Here is a 21786-nt window from a genome sequence, read left to right as displayed (position 1 = left end):
CTAGAAATGGATGACAGACTTATATATAAAATCTGAAACAATAAAACTTCTAAAAGAAAGTACTGGAAAATGTCAATTTTGAGTTATACAAAAATTTCTTAGGAAATTTCTTAGGAAACATGAACAATAAAAGAAAAAATGATAAACTGAAGTTCATCAAAATTAAAAACTGTTCTCTGTAAGACACTGTTAAGAAAATGAAAATATAAGCCATGGACTGGGAGAAAATACTTACAGAACACATATTTGATAAAGGATTTGTATCCAGGGTAATAAGAAGAGAAAAACCACAATTTTTTAAAATGAGCGAAAAATTCAAACACTTTACCAAAGGAAAATATGGATGGCAAACTAACATATGAAAAGATATTCGTCATATTGGTTATTACATAAATTAAAACCACAGTGAGCTCTCACTTCACACAGACCTATTAGAGGACTAACATTAAAAAACAGACAATATTAAATGCTGCTGAGGATGAAGAGCACCTAGAACTCTTATTCATCACAAGAAGGAAGACAAAATGATATAGTCACTTTGGAAAATAATTTGGCAATTCTTTATAAAGTTATTGTAAGTTTTACATTTCTATACAATCATCAATCTATTCCAAGGTATTTACACAAAATAAATGAAAACACATGCCCACACAAAGATGTGCACATGAATGTTTGTAGCAGCATTATTCATAACAGCCAAAAACTGGAGACAACTCAAAGGCTTATCAACTGATGAATGGATAAACAAATAGTGGTACATCCAAACAATGGATACTACTCCATAATAAAAAGGAACAAGCCACTGTTAATACATGATATAATATCCATGAATTTTAAAAAGATTATGTTAAATGAAAGGAATATGGGACAACAGACTGTATTCTGTATAATTCCATTTATAAGACATTCTGGAAAGGGCATAACTATAGGAATGAAAATCAGATAAGTGGCTGTCAAAGTTTGGGGATGTGGGAAGAGGACTGACTGCAAAAGTATCCAAGGGAATATTTAATAGTGATGGAACTGTTCTATATCTTGATTGTGGTAGTTCCACTACTATATATATTTGTTAAAATCAAACTATATACTTACAAAGAGTGAATTTTACTGAATGTAATTTATACCTCCATAAACCTGACTTAAATTGCTTAGCTTTCCACTGGTAAAGTTCTTCACTATCTTTCCAACATATCTCCCACTCCTCAGTTCACCCACCCTAATCATTAGCTAAATGGCATGCTTACCTTTGTTATTATTAACAATAATAGCAAAAGCATTAGCAGTCAACATTTACTGGAACTTGCTATAGTCAGATACATGATAAAAGAAAAGTACTCCACATATACTATCTCATTCATCCTCACTGCAACTCTGAGACTCTATCAGAATCCCCATTTAGAGAGCAGAAACTAAGGCATAAAGAGATTAATAATTTGCCCAAGGTCTTTCAATGGCCAATATGTGACAAACACATAATTTGAATTTAGGTCTACCCAACTCTAAAACCCTAACAATAAACTTCTTTCTTATGATTCCTACCAACATGTCTGCTCAAGCTGTTACCTGAGAGTACCTCTACATCTAAACTTTATTTGCCTTAATCATATCTATCTTTAAAAGCAAAACTTTAAAAGCATGCCTCATCCATTAAGCTTTCCCAGATCTCTCTCCATAGCTGGTGACCATCTCTTCCAAAGCATTAAAAGAACCAATAACACTAAATCAATTCCTTACCTCTGACACTTGACATATTCTACCTCCTGTTATAATTATTGATATACTTTTCCTATCAGATAAATATCTAAAAACATTTACTATTTGAGAACAAAATAGTAGGCTACTTCACCCTTGTGCATCCTTGTTACCTAGCACAATTTAACTTACTGAATGAATGAATAAATGGTGGCTAGGACATTAGTCTAGCCAGTAACACAATTCGATGTTAATGTTTCATTCTATACAAGCAATGGTAACCTTACTAGCTTCTTCGAATTGACCTATATTATATTATTGTGTTATCCTTTATTTCGTGTTAAATTTTCAGATAAGAAAATGAAAAGCTAAAAACTGAGAGGCTAACCCAAACCAACCACTGCTTATTATTTTGGTATGAATTAAAAACAGGGCCAAACTCCTGGGCAACCCATTAAAAGAAAAAAAAAAAAAGCAAATAGGGCAGTGAGTGGCAAAGAGATACTTCTTAATAAGGGGAGAACACAATATGTCAGGATAACAGGAGAAGTCATCATGGGGAAGGTAGTAGAGAATATGCTAAGCTGCTATAGTCCAGGCACATTCTTGAAAAGAAAAAAAACAACAAAATATGATGAGGGGGTGTGTATGAAGTTTATAAAAGACTTAAGAGACATAATTACTAAATGCAATGTGTAGACCATCTAGATATCTTTGTTCAAACAAGTTATTGTAATAGACATTTTGGGACAACAGTAAATTTCAAATAGAAATAGGTATTAGATGATATTAAGGAATTACTGTTAATTCTGTTAGATGTGATATGGTAGAGTGATTATATAAGCACGAGTCCTTAGTTTTTAGAAATATATACTTAAGTATTTAGAGATAAAATACCATAATGCCTCAAATTTATAAAATATTTTAGCAAAAAAACCAATGTTAATGACTATTAAATATATATGAGAAATAATGAGCTCATTAAATAATCATCTTTATTTTTCTTTGAAATAAATAAATAATGAGTTGTCATAGGAAAAAGTCTAGCCACAGTCCCAATTCTTGTTCAAAAACTCTAGATGACCAAAATGATGGAATAAAGTCAAGGTTTTAAGAGAACTGGTACATTTTTGGTTTTGCTTCATTATATTCCACAGCTTATTACTATTTATTTAAAACGTTTCACTATTTATCATTTACCTTACTCTGCATTGTTGGTGTTTATAGTCCTCTCCCTTATTAGACAGTAAACTTCTTGAGGGTAGTCACAATGCATTATTTATTGACTTTGGTACACAAAAGAATGTCACGTATCAAAAAGGAAACTGGTAGAACAGAACTGCTTTGGAATTTAGCTTGCACTTGGCAATCATAAAGAAAATAGAGAATTTCTACACAATAATTTCCTCCATACAAAACTAGAAGCTAATTTAACAGGCATAATATAGGTATGTATCCACATAACTATAAATTCCTTAACCTTAATTAAAAAAAAAAATTCTTAAGCTTCTTAAAAGAGAAGCATAAAACATCTATGTTATCTAGAAACTACACCAGAGGTTCTTAAAGTGTGGTCGGGGGACACTTGAGAGTCAGAGACTCTTTCAAGGCATCTATAAGGTAAAAACCATTTTCGTAATAATGCTAAGATGTTATCTTTTCAACTCTCATTCTCTCATAATTGAATAATGAAGATTTTTAGATGTCTTGTGATGATGTCATTCTGAAGGCTCAGGAAATGTATGTATTCTTGTATTTTAAATTTTTCTTAGTTTTAATTTCTAATATGGTATGTACTGATAGGTACAATTTGCATAAACAGAAGTCCTCGATTATTTTTAAGAGTATAAAAGGATCCTGTGACCAAAACATTTGAAAGCTATTAAACAAACGCAATCTTTTATACCCGAACACTCCTTTCTCACTGTCAACGTCAAAGGTTTAGGCGCATGTATATGTGTGTGAATGGGCACCACTTTATCTTGCCCTTTTATGACTTTTATGTGCCTGTTGCTCCTACCATCTCAAAATCTGAAGAATGCAAGTAGGAGGAAAAGCACATCAAAGTGACATACTTTATAGGATTAATTACTCTAAATATGCTCTTGGGCAAAAAGTATAAACTAAGTAAACTTTCAAACTTTCAAGTTATGAAATTTCTGCTTTTTCCCTCAGACATGTGTTGAACAACTTAGGGAAAGGAAAGAGTAAGGGACAGGGCTGATTAAGTGACATTTTCCTTAAGATATCATCCCTGTGTAATTGAGAATTCTTTGGAAAACACTGCTTCTTTTAATGACATACTAAGAATGAGAAGCAAACAAGAAACGAAAACTAAAACTATCTATGAAAGAAATAATAGAGCACCTCATACTCTTCACTTTTAAAGTAACATATTTTTTCACGCAAAAAATTTATTTATACTTGTTCCTTGATTTACTTGGTATTTTTCTGTGCAAGTTTTTTACACATGGTAAATATTCACCAACACCCCCCCTCACCCCATTTATGCAGACTTTTTATACGCAGTTTCCATTTACATGGTCTCATTTTACACAGTTATTTCACTTCCATTATTGGTGATTACTCTTTCTAAAAAATAATAGCTTAACTCAGCAACGTACAAAGAACTAATACTAATAAACAATTGTTAATGATCTTCCCTTTCATTGGATGGCAAATTAAAAAGTATGGGCAACTACTAATGTTTTTCAGGATTGGTTTTACAAATATTTTGCCATAGAAGCTAAAAATTACATGAAGGAAAAATGTCTTCCTTTTAAAATACTTATACTTTTAGATAATACACCTGGTCATCCACACTTTTTTTTTTTAACTTCACAGCACCTGGTATTCCTAGGTGGTCTCCCATCCAAGTACTAACCAGGCCCGACCCTGCTTAGCTTCCGAGATCAGACAAGATGGAGAACATTCAGGGTGGCATGGCCGTAGACATACATCCACACAATTTAGAACATCCAAATATGAAATTTGTATATTTGTCACCAAATACAACTTCCTTTAGATCTAACCTTTAGATCAAGGCATTATTTCTACCTTTAAGATTAATTATATTAAATGGAGTTTTAATGATATTTTTAATAAATTTGGAAATAATGAATCACTTACAGAAGCCTGGAATAAATACACAATTTTAAGTTGTATCAAGAATATTGCTTTGAGTGCTATAAAGCCATCAATTTTAAATGCGAGCTGGAAAGCAATATGGCCAGAAGTAGTTATACCAGGGAATATGGTTCCAATGATGAAGAAGGATTAACTGGCATTATTAATTTATTAAATAAATTTCAAGAAGGCTCTCACAATTTGAATGTGAATATTAACAAATTACTAGTTGATAACAAATTAACTGATGATGAACTAATTCACTTAATATCTGAAGCCCATGCTGCCGATGAATACGGCAATGACCTTGAACCAGTTTCATTCGCTGCAACAAATATTTACAAAGCTCTTCAAGTGGCCAAAAAACTGGAAACTGCAATTCTAGATGCTGATCCAAACATCCAACGAGTATTAAAATTTCAAAAAGATTTTAAAAATGTTGCAGTGAATATCGAAGAATTTATGAAAACTTAGCAAAAGATGGGGTTGGAAAAAGATCATCCAAAAACATAAACATAAATAGTGAAATCAAAGTAGTACTTCCAAACATTTCAAGCGATAAAGATGGTGACTTTGTACCAATTAAAAAGAGAGGTTGATTGCTTTAGATTACAGTATAGACACCAACAGCAAATAAAATTTTGGTTTTTCTGAATTTTTATTAGCATTTTTTTGTGTGAAAATATGTGAGATAAATATTTTTATGACTTATGTTGGCCTATTTCTTGAGTATTTTTTGTACTTGTGGACTCTTTTTATGCAGTTTCCTTCTACATTAAAAAAGGATGCATGGAACAGATAATCCACAGAAATTGAGAGACAGGTGCACTTTTTTCTCTATCTTTATCTTTGTTCTCTCAATTCTATTCCTCAAAAAGTCTTTAAGACTAAAATCTGTTTTGAAGAGGGTACATATTTGTCAATGCAACTAATATAAAATAACTTCTGTATAGGATTTCTATCATCCTTGGAATCTTCCCCTCTTTCCCTGGGCAGCAGTTCCCAACCTTTTTGGCCCCAGGCACCAGTGCTCCTATGAGAATCTAATGCCTGATAATATGAGGCAATAATGCTAGCACTGGGGAGCAGCTGCAAATACAGATGAAGCTTCCCTTACTTGCCAGCTGCTCATCTACTGCTGTACAGCCCAGTCTGGTCTGTGGCTCAGGGGTTGGGGACCCCTGCTTTAGGGATGCATATAAATTATTTGGGAATCTGAAGATTTTACTGAGTTTTTTATAAACCTGAAGAATTTGATTTGTTAGACAACTATGAAAAGTCACAATGCCTTTAAGCAAAGCCTAATAATTCCTATAAATCATTACCTTAGATAACAGCTTGTCGAATAAGCTATCCATTATCGCTACAAGCTTAGCTGATATTTCAGCTATGTGGTCATGGTAGTCCTGTAATGAGAAATAACATATTTTAAAGCCCTTGGGTACGTCTAAAACATTCTTAATCAAGGAATTAAATTTATGCAAATTCAGTAGAGAACATATGGAAAAGTACCTTAGTGATATGATCAAAATGCCTAAGCATGCTATACTGCTTAGGCTGCAGTCGAGCTTCAAAATGAGCCCGGATTACAGGAATGTAGTGTACGATTAACTGCAAACAGCGTGAAGAAAGAGCTGAAGACCCAGGTGGTAGATATATCATGGAGAAACAAAAAAGGATATTGTTGACTTTAAGGACATAAATTAAGTAAAAAATGTCAATTAATTTTATAAGACCCCAGTTCATTTCATAAATGAAGAACAGAGTGGCAAAAAGCAACATGTTTCATTTTGTTTAAGAAAATTATTTGATACTGAATAATGTAATGAAAATGCTGATTTTCCAAATGTACTCAAGTTGTATTACTGGCACGAGGAAGCTAATGACACAACTGATTCTCTTCTGACATTCAGATACCTTTCACCCACAGTATTCTATACACATTACATCTTAACATTTTCCACAGTGGTACAACTTTCAAATAACTTATACTTGTTAGACTGAAAATTCCTCATAACATTTCCTCAGAAATTAGTTTTTCTATTATGGCAATACATAAAAGAGCGAAATAGCATTTGCTACTCCGAGCCTTTGGTTAGAATCACAAAAACATCAGATATACAAAAACACGAGTATACTGACATCATAACACTTCAGCATGTGAATTAAATTCAAGAATCCATACCCAAATTTTTTGTAGTTATTGTTTTTAGTCCAACAACTTGCAGTGCACCAGCTCCAAGAACTAACTGGCAACTTCTTGAATTGAAGTACTAACAAAAGAAGGAGAAAAAAATCATCTATTGAAAATTATTTATTGTATGCAGGCAATGTGTTAACAGTTCTAAAAATACATTCCTCTTTCCTCTTATTCGAGGATCAAATGAATTTTCTACTGGAGCAATTAGGATCTATTTATGTAATGAAAAAAAGGGTGTGTGTGTGTTCCTAAATGATAACAAATATTTACAGTCTGGTAGGAAAAAAAGTTGAGAAATTCTAAAAATCAGTTGTTTAGAAATTAACTTCGCATTCACAAAACTGTTCAGTCTTTTCTTTAGTCATTCTTACTGGACAGTCCTATTTTTAAAAGGATAACAAAATCTTTCCAACTGAAACATGACAATTCAATTGGGGGACAGAATTAATTGATGGATTATAGATATTTGAAAAAAATGAAACCTTTTTACGTTAGCAGTTAAAAATATCTGTTAATATGAAATGACTGAATAAAATTATCACATTTTTATTTTACATCAATGGTTCTGAAAGAATGATTTAAGAAAAATCTCTAACCTTAGTGAGATGAATTTTGTAAAGTTCAGTGAATTCCTTCCATGCACATTTGAAACCAGTCCAGGTTTTTTGACCTAAGTGGCCTCAGTCATGTTCAGCACCTAACGAACAAATCATCTCCTGTCTCCAATGTCATTAACAACTCTATGGGTGTAATGAGGAATCACTAAATGCAGAGTGAGAAGGAAGAAGGCAGCCTTCTTCCAGTAACATGTGATTTGACCACTATCAAATGTCACAAAATTAATGTGTTAAAGATAACTTAACCTTGAAATGTCTTTGAGTTGGAAAATTAGTCACACCCTAAAGCAGTGGTCCCCAACCTTTTTGGCATCAGGGACTGGTGATCCTATGAGAATCTAATGCCTGATGATCTGAGGTAGAGCTGAGGCCCAGGAGAGCAGCTGCATATACAGATGAAGCTTTGCTCCCTCAACCGCTGCTTACCTCCTACTATACAGCCCATTTCCTGACAGGCCATGGACTGGATATCGGTCTGTGGCCTGGGGGTTGGGGACCCCTGCCCTAGAGAATTACTTCTTCTAACTTTGTTTCCATAATGTAGTAAAATCATACCCACCTTCAATAAATCTGACAGACGAGTAAGCATGTCAGTAGTAATAGACGGAATATTATCCACACACTGGCAATATTCAAGGATAATTCTTATCAACAGCAATACAGTTCTATAAGAAAAGAAAGATGACTCAGTAGGCAGTCAAAACAAAAAAAATCAAACTAATTTGGTATATAAAAATCAACACTGATCTTGGTAACTGCTAAATTATGTGTTTTACCTACAAGGGCAGCAGAGTAAAAACTAGGGGGAAACAAGAGAGATTCCTAGGGTGCAAAATTAAGGAGGCACTCAATTTCAAGGTCATTCACTTACAGGGTCAGCACTTATATAACACTGAAAATAAGTACCTCCTTAAGTTTGTGCTGTGAGCACACAGCTCTCTGTGTGGCATCCATATTAAGTCTCTTTTATAAAGCAGGTATATCTCATTCCCTGGCCAATTAAGAAACACTAACCACCCTCAAGAGAGCACATAATCTTGTTAACTTTAATCCAATCCCTGACTTGCTTTCCCCCATCTCTATGTAATCTTCCTGATGTTTCCTATAATTTCAAATGCATAAAAGAAGCTGCAAAACTTCAGAATGTTGTCAGTTTTGCTCAAATAAACTCTTACAAAAATCTTCTACAGGTTTGGACATTTCTTACGTTGACAGTCACAAAAAGTTCTACAAAGATGAGAAAGTCATCAGCTCATTAGCAGGACATATCATAAGTTGAAAAGAGAATTACTGAGGTTAAATATGACTGAAATTAAGGGGAAAAGAGGCATTCATTTAGGATATATAAGTTCAATGAGATGCTCAGAAATGAGTGATCTGTGTAAAAAATGTTTTATAAAAGTCTGAAGGATATTAGGAAGTAGAAATTTAAGAAAGATAGTGTCTAGCCTTTATATGGAAGGGATGAGATTACTATAAAAAGCATTGCCCTACCAGAAACAGAAAAGAACTGTACTGGAGAAAATAAATGAAAGTGTTAGACTACAACGAGGTACTTTTGAGTTTGTGGTAATAGAGATTGAGAAAAAGCATCAATTCTATACATATTTTTTGACTACTTATTGGGTGCCAAGAAAAATTAAAATGGTAAGACATGATTCCTACCTTTGAGGAACTTAGAGTCTAACCAGGGAGATATATACATAAATAAATAATTCTAATATACTGTGAAAAGTGCCATGATAGAGGCAAGTTGAGTCACAAGGAGAAAATCATCCATTCTCCCTGGAAGGGATGTCTATTTCAAAACAAAACAAAAAACAAAAACAAAAAATACTTATACACTGTCGAGAAACAAAGAAGAAGAGTGAAAAAGAATTTTAGTCTAGATATTGGGAGCTGGACCTTGATTTTAATTATGACTTTATTTGGGTCATTTTTTATTAACCATTTAATCCTCGAAACTTCAATTCTGCTAACAGTTCAAAGGGAACAATAATCCTTGAAATGTCTATTTCACGACAAAGTTGTAGAGATCAAATGAGATCGTATATATGAAAATACTTAACCCATGAAGTGCTGTTAAATAATATGAAGATATTTTAATTACTCATTTAATAAAAGGCATGTTGCACTAGACAAACCACACTGGAATTGATATTTTTCTTAATTAGCTTGATTTTGGAATACTGAATTGGTAAAAGAGGAAAAGACCTAGTGACAAATAATGATAATGGAAACAACTACCAACTATCAACTTCATATTAGGTGCTAAATGCTTTATATAAATTACCTGCTTAATTTTTGCAGTAATTCTAAGTACAGTACTATTTTCCACATTTTGTTCTACAAATAAGAGAACTGAGGCAAATCGAATAATTTGCCCAAGTCACAAAGAGTACAGAGACCCTGGGATTCAAACCTAAGCAGTCTGACTTCAGAGCCCACAGCTTCAACTATTATGCTATATACTATACCCTAAAAAAAAGCTGCACAAAAAAAGAAAGAGCTTGAGACACTAAGAATATCATGGAGACACTATACCACCCTTGGACCGTGTAACTCTAGATTTCTTGTTACACTGAAAAATCAATAAGCCCTTTTTTGCTGAGCCACTGTATTCCCTAATGAATACAGAACACTACAAAATATAGAAAATAAAAAAGAATCTGTAAAATTTCCTTTAAATTCTTTGTAGGGTTTTAAATTGTTAACCTAAAATTTCCAAGTCGCATCAAGGGGGAATGAGAAAACCTATGTTTAAGATAACTGACTCAACTATTAAAGAAAAATGTGTCACTCACCCAACAACAGCATATTGTTGTCCCTCGACAATAAGAACTTCAGCTGGTTTCCTTTCTTCTGTAGCTAGGGAGTAAAAAAATAAACAAGAGAGACATAGGTAAAAGATGAAACAAAATATTGCAGAAAAAATTTAAACTAGGAAAATGAAGAAGATAGTTACTATTTAGGGCCTGAAACTGTCTAATTTCTGAAAATAAATATCAACTTCTTAGGAAGCGATTTGGCACAGAGTATATAAAGTATAATGGGTTTGAAATCTGAGAGATTTGAATTTGAGTTCCAGTACTGCCAATTAATTAACTTCTTTGAGTCTCAATATCTGTATCTATTAAACATAGATAACAATATCTATCTTTCAGGATTATCGTTAATGATATAAAGATAATGATTATAAACTGTCTATCCTCTAGGTCTGACACATGGTAAATGATCGGTAAGTTGTAAAGAAAAAATGTTATTAGTTTGGAAAAGCAGAACTAACAATTCAACTGATCTTTTCTTTATTATACTTCTTAAAATACAAGTTAATTCCTATATTCAATGGATAGATTATATATTAACTTTTCAAGATTTTAATCCAGAAGTTACTTTATTTTCAGCATGTGATATTTCCTATCATTATAAAACAAAATTCAGCATGCTGAGACCAAAAGAAAGGTGAACTGGAATATTATCCTGAATCAGCCAAATTAATTAGATTACCATGGGCAAGTCATCATGCTTCCCTAAGCTTTAAGATCTCTATGAGCTCTAAGACATTTGTGAATGAAAAAGGGGCTATGTACAAGTTCAGTGACTGAAAGTAACCTCACCAGGTAATCTGATCATAAAATCCTAATCAGGCAGGTCATGGTAGGCAGTCATGCCTCAGGCCTACAACTTCCCAAGTAAAAGGTTAACTTTGCCTTAGGCAAGCCCTGTCCATTGTTTCTGTGCATCTAGGTTAACAGACCTTTGAAATGCCTCTTTTTCAGACCCCTTATAAGAATAACTACCCTCAAGAGAGCACATAATCTTAACTACCTCGTACCCTGCTTTCTCTTACCTTTATGTAATCCACCTTACATTCCCCCCTTAATTCCAAATGTGTAAAAACAATGGCAAAACTGTCATTTACCCAAAGCACTTGAAATCTTGCTTCCCAGCATATGTCCTCAATTTGGCTCAACTAAACTCAAAACAATTCTCTACAGATTAGGACATTCTTATGTCAACACATTAAATGTCTATTTCATTTCTTTCAAGCAAAGAAATTCAGTGTGATGTAATTTGTAATCACAATTTACTCTGTATGCCAAATTAAACTTTTTGATAACAGGGGCTGTATCTTAACCAATTCTCTACATTGCAGAGAAGTGGCATAGTATACAGTTAAGAAAAAGAGCCCTAAAGTCAGTCTGTCTGAATCTGGATCCCAGTTCTACCATCTCCTAGCTATGTAACCTTAGTCAAGTTGCTTAACTTCTTTGGGCCTCAGTTCTCATATTTGTGAAATGGGAATACTAAGTGTCTAGCTCACGGACCTATAAATGAGATAACAATGTAAAGTGCTTAGAACAAACTGTCTAGTATGAAGTAAGCACTCAATACTAACTTATCCATTTATTGTGTTACTACCTATTTGGCTAGGGATGGGGGAAATGAAGGTTATCCATTAACCTTCCCTATCCCCCATCCCTAGCCAAGTAGGTAGTAACTCAATAAATGGATGGTTTGATGAATAATAACCAAGAATCCTCAACTTGGTAAGAACTAGTAAAATATTAATGGACTTCAAATACCATATACCTTCTTTACTCTCAGAGGAAAAAAGAAAAGAAGAAAACACTGGGATAGAAGCAGGGTATGTAGAGAAACCTCCCATGGTCTGTATCCTCCAACAAGGAAGTAAAAATAAATAGTTCACTTTGCAGGAAAAACACATAGTTAATTCAATCACTGTATGTCCTTTTAATTAAAAAACCATTGTGTTTAATTAAAAAAGCATGACAGTGGATTACAAGACTGTTTATGGACAGAAAACATGTCAGTCATCTAGTATGACATCTCACACAATGGAAAGTCAATCAAATATAGCTTAAAACAGTGTATGAGTGATAAATCTTACAATTTTAAACCTGTGTTTCAGTGTTTTATTTTTCTTTCAGTTTTTGCTACTTGAATGCTTTTGCTTTGCTAATATCATATGGTTAATTTAAAAAATTGTGACTACCATCCAATACTGTTATCTACTAAAAATGGTCACTAGACAGTCTACAGCCATGCCACCCTGAACATGCCCGATCTTGTCTGATCTCGGAAGCTAAGCAGGGTCGGGCCTGGTTAGTAGTTGGATGGGAGACCACCTAGGAATACCAGGTGCTGCAGGTGTAATAAACAAACGAACAAACATTAAAAAAAAAAATGGTCACTCGACAATAGAAATTTACTTAATTCCTTCAATTCCTCTCTCTACCATATGTGAATTAATCTACTTTACACTTGTCTTTAAGGCCTCTCTTGTCACAGTGGTAGAAGAGATAGCCTTTCTCTTGAATTCTATTTTTGATTACAGGGACCTGCCCCACACTGTCACTCTTATCCTAAAATAACCTTCTTTCTGTTCTTGTTAAACATGAAAATATAATTCAGCTTCTAACTTAAAACTCCTCCCAACTCCCTGAGTGGATTTAGGTAACCTCAAATTTCTCTCATGTCTCTAGCTGCCACTTTGTAACTCACTTTCCCTTCACAGCCAAACTTGCTGAAAAAGTAGGCTGTACTTGTCCACCCTTCCCCACCTTTCCAGCTGCTTAGCCCTGAACTACAATCTGACTCTATCACTCTATTGAATTGCTAAGATTGCAAATGATCTCCTACATGTCAAACTGGTAATCACTGTATTTTACTCAGTCTATTTCTTAAGTAGAAATTGCATTTTGTACAAATGTGAAGTACACGACTTAAAAACATTTCAATGTAAAAATATTAAAATTTCATTAAATGCATAAAATTTGAAAATGCAACCGCCTCCTCCATTAAAAATATTCAAAGACTTCAAAGTTTCAAATCTGGTATTATAGGATGAGTTGTATATAAATTTACATTATTATCACATGACAATTCCATTTTAACTTGTATACAAAAATATTTCCCATCCATTGTGAATCTTTCATATGAAACCCAACTGGTATTTGATACCAGTGACAATTCTCTTCTTGAAGCTCAAATTTTTTCACTTCTGTGTTCTGGATATCTTCCTACCTTGCCCTTTCTTAGTCTCCTTCATAGTTCTCTTTTTCTATGGTTCTTTACATCTGGTTTTCTTATATCATACTATATCTTGCTAATATATTATGTCTAATGTGATTGCTAATGCATATTTTTTATTAGACTTGGCCCTTTTCAAGTAGAATAACTGCTATCTCTGTTCCAATATCTGACACATAGATGATTACTAGTGTTCAACGAATGAATACATGTCTCTTAAACAATATGATACAGTGGTTCAGAACATAGCTATGAAATTATACAAAGCTGGTTTCAAATCTCAGCTTATCACATTTGTACAAAACTCCTTAACCCTTCAAAGCCTCATGCTTTCTCACTTAAACAAGGTAACAATAGTTTCTTCATCATAGATTGTTGAGAGGATAAACTGGAGTGACACGTACAGAGCACCTGGTCCAGTGTCTGGCATGTGATTAACACTCAATAAATATCTGAAACTATTATTATAAATTACCACGGATACTTTTCCAGTCAACTACTTACTGGGAGAATTAGTTCTATGCTTTAAAGAGGTATTGTCAATTAAAGAAATATTAAGCTTTCCTACAAAAAGAACAAACAATATAAAATTGGAAGAGAGTGTGAGAAAAAATACACATACCCCCTGATTTTTTTTCAGGTAAAGCAATCTTTCCATCTGATATAGAATCAACAAGATCCTGAAATTCTGCAGGAACATCAGCTTGCTTCCAGCGCTCATTGTCTAAGAGGAGGCTATTCAAAAGTAAAAATGAAGGAAGATAAACTTTAATAATATTTCAATGCCATCTTCCTTGCTTGGAAAAAAAAAGAAGAGCTGAGTAAGTACATAAGACTTTTGTTATGTCTTTTAATAATAATAAAGACTACATGTATCTTAGTTAAATTTAAGTAGAACTCATGCAATACAAGGCACTGATTTTTAAACAGTAATTAATGGCTATTAGCTATTGTGAGTACATAAAACTTAAATAAATTAAAATCATTCATAAATAGTATGAATACTCTCAGAAAATAGTTCTCTTTTTATATCTCTTGGCCTAACCAAGAAAAGTCTTGAAACATAATCAACTTCACTTCGAGTGGGAAAGGAAAAGCTATCTACTAAGGATCTTCCTGAAAGATACTTTAATGGAAATAAACATTCTAACTCCACTTCGGAAAGCCAAGAAACGTGATTTTAATTCCACAATCTGCGTTTAAAAAGAAAAAAATTTGTCAAGGGTATGTTTGGCAAATCAATTAAGTTTCTTCTTTTAAATATAATTATGTTTTGTAAAGAAATGGAAAAAAATTTAAGAACAGAATGGACATGGCAATACTACCTGAGTTTGGTTTTTCTTTCTTCATGAAACCTGTTTACAAATTTATTAGCTTGGCTCTGAAGTGCTCCAAGTAATGACATGCTTTTTCTTCCACAGATCTGTTCAGTGTCTAAAATGAATGTTTCCATTAATCTAGAAAGTGTTATGAATTCCGTGGAATTTAGCTTCTCAAGAAAACCATCCTAAATTTTAAAGATAACATAAAAATCATGACATTCAGTATAACACCAACTCATTTTAACGAGTGTTAATATTATATTATTTTTATGACATATAATTATGTTAATTCATAAAAATTTCTTGAAAATCATTTTTAATGAAATTTTCCAATAGTTTAGTCCCAGAAATTGAACATAAAAAGTTTAAGATGTCCAAATTTTATTCTGACCCCTTTATAATACAGATCAAATAAATTCAGGTCATTCTATAAAAATTTCACAATATTGGAGTTTAACTAATTTTATAAATACGTTGCTTGGCTAGTTATACACACACACACACGTAACAGCATTATTAATTTCAAATTAATTATTAAGGTATTATATTTCAAAATAACTCTTTTAATCATTTATTTGAAATGAATACTTGAATAAGTTTTCCTATTTCTTTTATCTGGATTATTTTAATATCTCCCTTATAAACCACACCAGTACTGTTAAGTTTATCAAGTGTTAAAAATATAATATGTATTATATGGAACATAGGGACATAAGCAAGGATCTGAATCCAGATCTCCAAAATAATTACACTATGTATAAAATAGCTAAAGCTTTATCAAAACAACTAACCTTTGCTCTTGACATAAGAAATTTGACAGCTCGATCATGGCATATATCTGAGGCACTATACACTAACTCCTGGATAGTATTTGCCAGCTTTCCTAGCTCTAAGTCAGTTAATTTCATGTCTTCGTTCACCCTATAAATGATAAAAAGAGATTACGACAGGAAAAGTTGTAAACACATTGTTATACATTGGTGGCATATCCGTAAAAAACAAAAAGCTGTAAATTCACATTTGAGGAAAAATTCTGTGATATCTCAAATACATTTTTTTGTGGTGAAGCATCACTTAAACAAGCTCAGGTAATACAAATATATTTTAGCCTAATCTTATATAAGGATAATTTTTTCTTTCTGTTGTAGTGTTTTTAATACTTAGTTCAGACTCTGGTTGAAAATGCTACAAAAACTATAGCAAAAAAATTTTTAGTTAGGTATAAGGTGGTAGCTGTGGTAGGTTTTACATAAGTGTTTTGGATGACACAGTAGAAGGAGGAAGAAGGAATGAATGTTATTTCATGACCAATGGGCCATTTTTTAGTTAGAATTATGAATGATTGTTAACTAACATTCAGTTTAATTGAACATTATCTGAGCATTTACTGTATTTAAGTGCTTGGCACTAGAAGGGATATAATACATCACTGCCCCCAAGAAACTTATAGTTGAATAGGAGTATTTATAAGATGTAATGCATTTTTTTCCAGTTTTGAGAAAGAAATGTAATTAAGACTTTCAGTTTTTATACATTTTACCCCTGGGGCATATATAAAAATCACCGATTCCATGCCAATAATTCATTTTAGTGTCAATAAGAACAAGTTAAGTGCTAGCATCATTTTTCTCCCTTTTGGTTGAATTAAAATAATTTTCGAAGATATTACAAAGAGGCTCTGAAATATATTAATTAGAGACAAACCACTATTCTAACTGGGCTAAGGTGTTAAAGTTATTTCTGGCTAGCCTTCGAAATAATACTATCACTAAATTTACTAAAGCTTTAAAATAATAGAAGGATTAATATTCTTAAAGTACTCTCAGAAACAGTAATTTGTTTGGTTCTCACTCTTTGAGGCAGGTAGATAAGTATCTACTTTACAGATGACGACACTGAATCTTTGAAAGTTTAACTGACCTATCTAAGGTTATAAGATTAAGATAGTTTGGGACTAGAATCCAGAATTAGTCTAATTTTATTTCTCATCTACTAAGCTTCCTTTACTCCAACATTTACTTCTGTATAGACAGCTGAGTGCTATTTCAATACCAGCTCCCACAAAACTGTGCTTAAATTTCAAAGTTTAAATTTATTATTAAAATAAAATTTTATTTTCTAAAGGATGCCTAAAATTTATCCCCATGTAACAGGATGATAAAGAATTTGGAACTCTAGGAAAAATGCTACCAATTCACAAAGATATAAACAGAAAATAGCAAATAAAAACTAATGTCTTTTAAAAAGCAGGGTGACAATTCAAAAAGCTGGGAAATTTTTTTTTTAAATCATTTATCCGTAATTCTGCTTTTTAAAAAGATTTTTAATTTTTAAGTCTAATTGGATCTTTTTCATGTTATTGAGGGAAAAAACCTCGTGAACGTTTCTGGGTATATATAGAAATGAATTGAAAACAGGACCTCAAAGAGATATTTGCACACCCATGTTCAAGTAGTAACACTATTCAAAATAACCAAGAGATGGAAACAACCCAAGAGTCTGCTGACAGATGAAAAGATAAATAAAATGTGGTCTATACATACAATAGAATATTATTCAATCTTAAATTAGAAGGAAATTCTGACACATGCTACAACATGGTTGAACCTTGAAGACATTATGCTAAGTGAAATAAGCAGACACTAGAGGACAAATACTGTACGATTCCACTTGCATGAGGTACCTGGAGTAGTCCAAGTATGTGGGGATAGAAAGTAGAAGGGTAGTTGCCAGGAGATGGGTGAAGGAAGAATGGGCGGTTGTTAGATAGTTTCACTTTCGCAAGATGAAAAAATTCTAGAGACTGGTTGCACAACAATGCGAATATATTTACCACTACTAGACTGTACACTTAGAAATAGTTAAGATGGTAAATTTTATGTATTTTTTCCAACAATTTAAAATAAATCATTTTTTTAAAAAACCCGACAAAACTTTCTAATCTTTTCCATTATTTTTCCTTTCCCATTTCCTGCTTGGGAAATTATTCACTCTTTTGTGCCCATTTCAGCATTGCAATAAACTTACAAAATTGTAGATTATTTTGACAATGTTAAGAAAATAAAGAAAATCTACCACTAACAAGGATAAAATGCCAGACATCATTTTTGTGTTATAGCCATGACACAATTAAATACTACAAAAACACCAGATACAAGAGGGTGGCTCCATAGTGTAGTGGTTAGCACGTCTGCTTTACATGCAGGAGGTCCTGGGTTCATGCCCCAGATGGAGCCACGGACCATACCCCGGGTGCGCCTGGCCTCCCAAGTGTGCCAGGGGTGCAAGGCCCCGGGTGTGCGCTGCGAGAGCATGTGGGAGGAGATGACAGCCTTCAGAGATCCAGTTCTTAAAAGGAAACAACAACATCCATAGGTCAAGGATGGAAGTGGGGAGGTGGGGGGGAATTAAAGAGGGGGGAAAAAAAAAAAACAGATACAAGAATAGCCAGAGCCCTTGTAAAAGTCAACTAGTCAGAGTCACACTTATAAATATACTCAATTAATTTATTGCTCCTTTAAGCTGGGTAGTTCCCATACATACATATGCCTATAAAACATAGGAAGAACCATCTATAGAACCTGTTATCATGTTGTGGGAGCACATAATTGGGGAAAGCCAGAGAAGCTTCAAAATCTAAAGTGAGCCACAATGGAGGTGGTAAGGGAGGGCTATAAACTATGAGACCACATCTGATTTAAAGGAATCTCAAATAGTATGGCAGAGTGTTAGTTACCTTGCAATATCTTATCTCTTTTCTGCCACAATAATAGTTTTAGCTGGCAAGTAGTCAAAAAGCTAAAGATTATTTCTCAAGCCTCCCCTACAGCTAGTTACAGCCATGTGATAATATTCTGGCCACCAAGATGTGGGTGGAAATAATGAGTGCAAATTCTGGATTGTGCTCTTCCAAAAAAAATAAAATAAAATAAAATATAAACAAATCTATGTGCAGGCAACAGAGAACTAACAAATCTAAAATCTAAATGGATTTGTAGCAGACCAAGAATTATCAAGCCAGTCTTGGAAGAAAGGTAGGAGAAATTATTCTACCACATATTGAGTCTAATTAACAAGCTATAGTAACTAAGACAATTTTACTTAATGATACTGGTACAAAGACAGACAAGTGAACAAAATAGAGTCTAGAAACAGACTCACACATATATGAACATTTGATTTAAGGCAAGAGTGAGTAAGAATCTTTCCAACAAATGCTGTGAGATCAGAAAGATATCTATATGTGGAAAAAAGAAAACAATCTCATATATACACAAAAATCAATTTCAGGTGGACTGCTAATCTAAATGTAAAGGGGATAGCCACAAAACTTCTAGAAGATAACATAAGAAAATACCATCAAGGCCTTAGGGTAGAGAAAGATTTCTTAATAGGATGCAAAAATAACACAAACCATAAAGAAAAAGAATGAATCATAGAATTATATTAAAATTAAAAACTTTGGTTCACCAAAGACCCCAATAAGAGAATGAAAAGTCAACCCACAGAGTGGGAGAAGATATATGCGATACACAACTGACAAAAGGCTTGTGTTGAGACTACATAAAGAACTCCCATAAATCAATAAGAAATAAAAGACAAATCAATAGAGAAATAGGCAAAGGCCATGAATAGATACTTCATAGAAGAGGCTATCCAAATGGATAATGAATATATGAAAAATGCTCTTACCAATCATCAGAGAGATAAAGTCAAAGCAACTAAACCTGCGACATACTCATCAGAATGGCTAACATGTAAAAAGACTAACAATACGAAGAGTGAATGAAGATGTAGTGACAGGAACTCTTCCACATTGCTGATGAGATTGTAAATGAGTACAATCACTTTGGGAAATTGTTACTAGCTAAACTGACCATTCACACATCTTATTCATTCCTAGGTATATATTCAACAGAAATGTTTATAACATATGCACCAAAAAGCAGCTGTAGGAACGTTCACAACAACCAAAACAGAAACCCAAATTCCATCACCAGTAGAAAGAATACATTGTGGTGTAGTCAGAAAGTAGAATCTTTGTACACAAATAAAAATAAACTATTGTTATATGCAAGAACTTAGAAAAATATCATGAAATGCTGAATGAAAGAAATTAGAGACAAAAGAACATGGTTCCAGAAAACCAATAGTCTGGGAATTGGTAGAGTGAAGGTACAGTGGCAAGAGGGGCTTCTAGAGAGCTGATAATGTTCTATTTCTTATTCTGGGTGGTGACTGTACCAGTGTATTCACCTTGTAGTAATTAACTGAGCTGAACACTTACAATTGATATACTGTCAACTGTAACAGCTATGGACCTTCTACCCCTGAATAGTTAGACGAAACATAATTCTATATTGTTTAAGCTATAGGGATTTTCACATCTTTTTAATATCTTATTGAAACCATTAATAAGATGACTGAAAGTCTTGTTAAGTTGGCAGCAATTACCATACTCACATAATGTCAACACCTCCTGGAGTAGCAGATGATGATGTCTGCTCTTTGCTGGATGAAGAATCAGTAGTACATTCTGGTTCAGAAACCGAATCACTGCTGCAGGGCTCACTATTTGGAGATGCATTTCTTTGCGAGGTAGTGTCAATTGCTATAGGTGTTAGTTCACTCTCACTGAATGCATCACTTATAAACATGCCTTCATGGATTAAATAAGCCACCTCTGTGTCCAGTGAATTATCTTTTGCAGCATTCTTCTGTTGTGAAATCTCCTCCAATTCTCTAGTTCTTTGGTTTTTGTCAAGAACTGAGAGAACAACACTATGAATGATATTTAATGTTGCCTACAAGAAAAAAAAAACACATTTTTAAAAAATTTAAAATATCCTACACCTAAAGTTCCCCAAAGTGAATTCTGTGCATGTACTTTTGAGCATCTTATAAATGAGTCAAGGTCATGCATATCAGAATTTCTACCACTCTTTTATTACACAGTAAAGGTGATCTGTGAAAAAATTGTTCAAGAGAAATAGGTTCTCTAAAGCTTAAGAATAGAGTTCTGTATTTCAATTGATTTTTTAAATAGAAATCTCCCTAAATGTATTACGGTATATTTCTCTAATCTGTTAGATAGGTTACTCTAAACATAATTTCCCTGTCAGAGAATCATATTCATTGATGTGCTTGCTTAAAATTAAAAAATCCATATTCCTTACATGCCTACTCTTATATCCACCTCTCTCTCATTTCACCCTTTTTCTCACTGATTCACTACTCTGCGGAAATTCTGGTTCTCTTTCTATTCTTCTAAATTCCATTATTCTCATCTCAGTGCATTTGTTGTTTCCTCTGCCTGGAATGCTCTTCACCTTGATCTTTGCATATATGTTTCCTTCTGATCACTCAGGTTCTTACACAAATGCCACTTTCTCAAAGAAGCCTTCTCTGACTCTTCTCCCAGCAACTTAATCCCATTACCCAGTTTTTAAAAAATAAATCATCTTTTTAACTTCTTAATTCTAGGTCTCCTACTAGAATGTTAGCTCTATCCTAATGCTAAGAATAATGCATGTAGGAGGTACATAAAAAATATTGAAAGCTAGGTGAATTAAGAGTAAATTTATATATATTAATAATCTTTATGGACTATTAAGAAATAAGGGGTTATTTGCCTACTTTAACATTCATGGTTATGCTCTCATAGTTTGTTGCCACCTTCTCAAAACACTTGATTTCTTTTTCAGGATCCACATGGTTCTAGGGAGGCAGACTTCAATTTCAGGTCTCCAAAAACAGGATAAGGGTCTAAGCTAGT

General features: G+C 33.3%; 1 protein-coding gene and 2 pseudogenes across 7 annotated transcripts in view; 1 reads left to right on the top strand and 2 right to left on the bottom strand.

Moving 5' to 3' along the window:
* The window catches only part of VPS54 (VPS54 subunit of GARP complex), an 88948-nt gene that overhangs the window by 9705 nt on the left and 57457 nt on the right, over positions 1-21786 (bottom strand). For 6 of the 7 annotated variants that reach the window (XM_039886999.1, XM_039887002.1, XM_039887000.1 and 3 more), the window contains 9 exons: positions 20475-20815; positions 15803-15932; positions 15015-15196; positions 14312-14424; positions 10440-10503; positions 8195-8300; positions 7004-7091; positions 6331-6452; positions 6144-6224 (listed from right to left, as the gene is read on the bottom strand). In XM_039886999.1, the coding sequence (XP_039742933.1) occupies positions 6144-6224; positions 6331-6452; positions 7004-7091; positions 8195-8300; positions 10440-10503; positions 14312-14424; positions 15015-15196; positions 15803-15932; positions 20475-20815 (1227 nt within the window). Of the gene's footprint in view, positions 1-6143; positions 6225-6330; positions 6453-7003; positions 7092-7614; positions 7716-8194; positions 8301-10439; positions 10504-14311; positions 14425-15014; positions 15197-15802; positions 15933-20474; positions 20816-21786 lie in introns of all 7 variants that reach the window. The other variant, XR_005658200.1, reaches the window with a different exon arrangement.
* On the bottom strand, positions 4528-4646 carry LOC120622374 (uncharacterized; annotated as a pseudogene).
* On the top strand, positions 12692-12810 carry LOC120622251 (uncharacterized; annotated as a pseudogene).

Source organism: Pteropus medius, unplaced genomic scaffold, assembly GCF_902729225.1.
Source record: "Pteropus medius unplaced genomic scaffold, Ma_sr-lr_union100, whole genome shotgun sequence".
Classification (NCBI taxonomy): Eukaryota; Metazoa; Chordata; class Mammalia; order Chiroptera; family Pteropodidae; genus Pteropus; species Pteropus medius.
This window is presented reverse-complemented; position numbering and strand designations above follow the sequence as displayed.